Below are 4,102 nucleotides of genomic sequence, written 5' to 3'. Positions count from 1 at the left end.
ACATATTTTGTATTATAATCAAAATTATCAACTGCATAAGTCAATTAATTGAACTTTTGGCACCTCGCACCTCACACCATAGCACACATTGTGTATCTGTTTGCTAGATTCTATCGAATTGAAATGGGAGAAGTTCAATTGACATGCTAAATCTTGACAATTTATTTGTCAAATGTTGTTGCTTAATTCTTTTTTCATGTACATTGTGTCACATAGGGGTGAAATGCAACTTGTGTTCGTGTGACGGATTTTGGGTCGTTTCGAGCCATGACAATAAGAATATATACGTCAAATCTAACCCAACCGATTTAATTAAACGTGTTAGCTAGACACTCCAATCCTAATTCACTAATTTCGTGTCAAGTTTGTGTCAATTCGGAAGTGTTCATCACGATTACATAAAACTTATGACTATTTAATGAAATGCAAAATTAGGAACATATCTAAACATATCTGAATGAATTACTGGGAAAAAAAAAAAAAAAAAAAAAAAAACCCGATACTAAACTGTTAATTAAAATGAAATTAAAAGGCTTAAATAATACAATAATCAAGCGGTGTCTACTCTTTTACCCATCTGAACATCTCCATCTGCAGGAGCATCTTCGTCGGAACAAACAAACTTGCGCCAGAAAGGGTGATTTCGCCACACAACTGTCATTTCTTCTATCGGGACACCTTTCGTCTCCGGCAAGAAATTGTAAATGAAGAAGCTCATTATCACGACCCAGCATGCAAAGAAGATGAAGAGGCCAAACTTCAAATGGCACAACATTGACGTGAAGACTTGTGCAATGGCGAAGGTGAAAATCATGTTGACTGAGACATTGATGCTCTGAGCAGCCGAGCGGATTTCCAAAGGAAAAATCTCACTTGGTACCAGCCAGCCTAGAGGTCCCCAGGAATATGCAAATCCAGCCACGTAGAGACAGATGAAGAAGACCAACCCAAAAGCATACCACTTGGGCAGGTCACCCGGGTTTCCACTCACTCCAAACTTTGCACCAATGGCAATTGTAATAATAACCTATATATAAATGTTATACACCATCATATATATATATATATATATATATATATATATATATATATATATATATATATATATATATATATATATATATATATATATATATATATATATATATATATATATATGAAAGAAAAGAGCCTTATGAGTTTATGGAATACCTGACAGATGAACATCTGAACACCGCCCACCAAAAAAAGAGATCTTCTTCCCACCTTATCAACAGTGAAAATTGAAAGAATCGTGGCAAGAAAATTACAGCCCCCAGTGATCACAGCAGAAATGAGCGAAGCATTGCTTCCAAAACCAATTGTTTTGAATAAAACAGGTGCATAAAACGTGATCACGTTCATGCCAGTGAGTTGCTGGAAGAAGGGAATGGCAATGGCCATTGTCAACTGAGGTCTGTACTTTCTGTCCAAAATAGCAATCCAAGGATGTTTCACTTGTTTAGAGCCTTCACTAGCAGCGACAAGATCCTTAAACTCCTCGTCTACGCCGGGAATGCCACGGATCTTCACCAATTGCTCCTTGGCTTCCTTCAAATGGCCACGTTCAATCAGAGAGTTGGGTGTGTCAGGAAGACAAAACGAGCCGACAATGATTATTAGAGCAGGGACGACGGCACCGCCTAAGCTCAAGCGCCATCCCCAACCGCCCTTGATCTGAGCAAAGAAATAGTTTAGCAAATTGGCGACGAGGATGCCGATTGTAATTGCCAATTGGAACATCATGTTCAAAGCACCTCGGTATCTGTACGGAGCCATCTCAGAGACGTAGATTGGCACAGACTGCAAACAAAAATATAAGAAAATCAGACAATAATTTGGAATCATTATCTTCATTAAAAGAAAAAAAAAAAAAAGAAAAAAAAAAAAAAACAAACAAACAAACAAAGGGTTCAAATTAACATAATTTTCTCTTCTTCTAGTGTTCAAGAAAAAAGACCGACTTTTATTTTATATTGAGAAAAAAAAATACCCAAATAAATTAAATGACCGATAGAAGCTAAATGTAATAAGGAGAGCCAGGGTATTAAAAAATAATTGTTAACACATCAAATTCGTTATTGTTATGTAATCATCACCATTGGGAAAGAAAAAAAAAATGGTTCAATAGTAACATAATTTCTCTAATTGAATTCATGAATGAAAGGAAAAAAAAAAAAAAAAAAACATTTAGGCTTAATTAAAACTAAAATAAACAGAGACTCTAATTCTACATATATGCATGTGAATCTAAATTAGAAGTACATCAAAACAAAGTGGTTTTCTTGTGATAAGAGAGATATTAAGCTTAATTGTTCTACCTGATTGACACATCCAATAAATTAAATGACAATAGAAGCTAAATGTAAAAAGGAGATCAAGGCTGGGTATTAATTAATTAACAACACAGACATATATATGTATATATATGCACTCTTAGACGTACATGAAAACAAAGACGTGGTTTTTGTGTGATAAGAGAGATCGAGATATTAATTAAGCTTAATTAATTAATTATTCTACATACGTACGTACCTGATTGGCAAAACCAATACCAAAACCAAGAAGCATGCGACCAACAATGAGCATCCACACCCCTTGAGCAAGGCCATTGACAAGTGCCCCAGCGCAGAAAAGTAGTCCACCACAAAGCATCGTAGTACGCCTCCCAAACTTTCGGGTTATCGATGCTGCAAAAAGGGATGAGATCAAAGCAGCAAGATACAACGACGAAGTGAAAAGCGTCAATGTCTGATTGTTAAATTTGCAGTACTGATCATCGGAAGGCTTCGCCGATGCTTCCTTTCTGTAAACAGCCGGAAAAAACCGTTCCAAAAAGGAATCCATGGATGTAACTCCACCTATATTATATTAACACGTACGTACACCAAAAACATAAATTAGTAATTCAAATGTACGTATATTTCCAAACAAATTAATAGTAATGCAAGTAAATGAACTTTAATATTAATCATTAATCGTAACCATACAAAAATTCCCATGTGATTAAGCTTAATTAATTCCCGGGTTATCAAAAGAAATAAAGAGTAATTAATGACATGAAAACATGGTAAATAAACTATAACAATATTAATTGTTACCAGAAATTCCAAGATCGTAACCAAAAATGAGACCACCCATCGCTGCAACGATGCATGTTACGAGCACCTTGCAAGTGAGATTGCCTGGGTAGTTCTTTCCATTGGACGAACCGATAACTCCTCCAGCCATTTTAACCTAATTTTGCAGTACTTTCCTATTGCAGAGAAAGGAGTGGGATCGACTAGCTAGTATCGAAACAGAGAAAGAAGGATCGGAGTAAGGAAATAGCTAGAGAATCAAATCTGATATGAAGCTTATATATATATGCGGTGCCGGAGATCTCATACTATAATGGGGATATGAATGGCAGTACTAGTTCTACTCTAATAAGAATTCTATCCTTGCCCAGTTTCAAAGTATCACGTAATTATCTGCAAAGATATCTACTGATATTATGCGTATATAGACTGACTGAGTTTTAGAAACAAGAAGTCAACAACTATATATATATATGCATGTTAGAGTTCGTTTAGGATTTGGATAATCAGTAAATTAATTAATTGGACGGAGTTAAAATAAAGGATAAAAGTATAAAACTATCTTAATTTTCTTCTAATCGTTTGAAATTTAATTAACCACTGGAAAGATAATTAAAGAAGAGAGATGGATTAATGAGAAAGGAAAACATTTCCTTATAATTAGTTACAGCTTAATTAACAACATACGTACCAATCCAATTAATTGGTTCAAAATTTTCTTATTGTATTTAAATAAGATAGATATATATTAAAAAAAATTATCAAGGAAGTAGGATTTTTGGAAAGATGGGGAAATCAAATGAGTTTTTTTTTTTTTTTTTTTGTAAATGATAAATTTTTTTTCCCGAATTGGGTCGGAAGAAATTCTTCTATTCTAATCTATTAAACTGAGTTGTGATTTTCACTTGAATTTTCAGGAATTTAATTAAAGTCTTAAGATATATAGAGTGTTAATTTAAAATTTAATTACAGATATAGTTAATTGCAACACAAGAACGTTATTC

General features: G+C 34.0%; 1 protein-coding gene across 1 annotated transcript; it reads right to left on the bottom strand.

The window, feature by feature from the left end:
- Positions 1-375: 375 nt before the first annotated feature.
- LOC133854678 (sugar carrier protein C-like) lies at positions 376-3,249 on the bottom strand. Its single transcript, XM_062290932.1, has 4 exons — positions 3,120-3,249; positions 2,554-2,879; positions 1,192-1,821; positions 376-1,027 (listed from the first exon to the last, which is right to left on the bottom strand). Exons 1-4 carry the CDS (start codon positions 3,247-3,249, stop codon positions 551-553), a joined length of 1,563 nt encoding a protein of 520 aa, XP_062146916.1. The 3' UTR covers positions 376-550.
- Positions 3,250-4,102: the final 853 nt, after the last annotated feature.

Source organism: Alnus glutinosa, chromosome 13 (genome assembly GCF_958979055.1).
Source record: "Alnus glutinosa chromosome 13, dhAlnGlut1.1, whole genome shotgun sequence".
NCBI lineage: Eukaryota > Viridiplantae > Streptophyta > Magnoliopsida > Fagales > Betulaceae > Alnus > Alnus glutinosa.
This window is presented reverse-complemented; position numbering and strand designations above follow the sequence as displayed.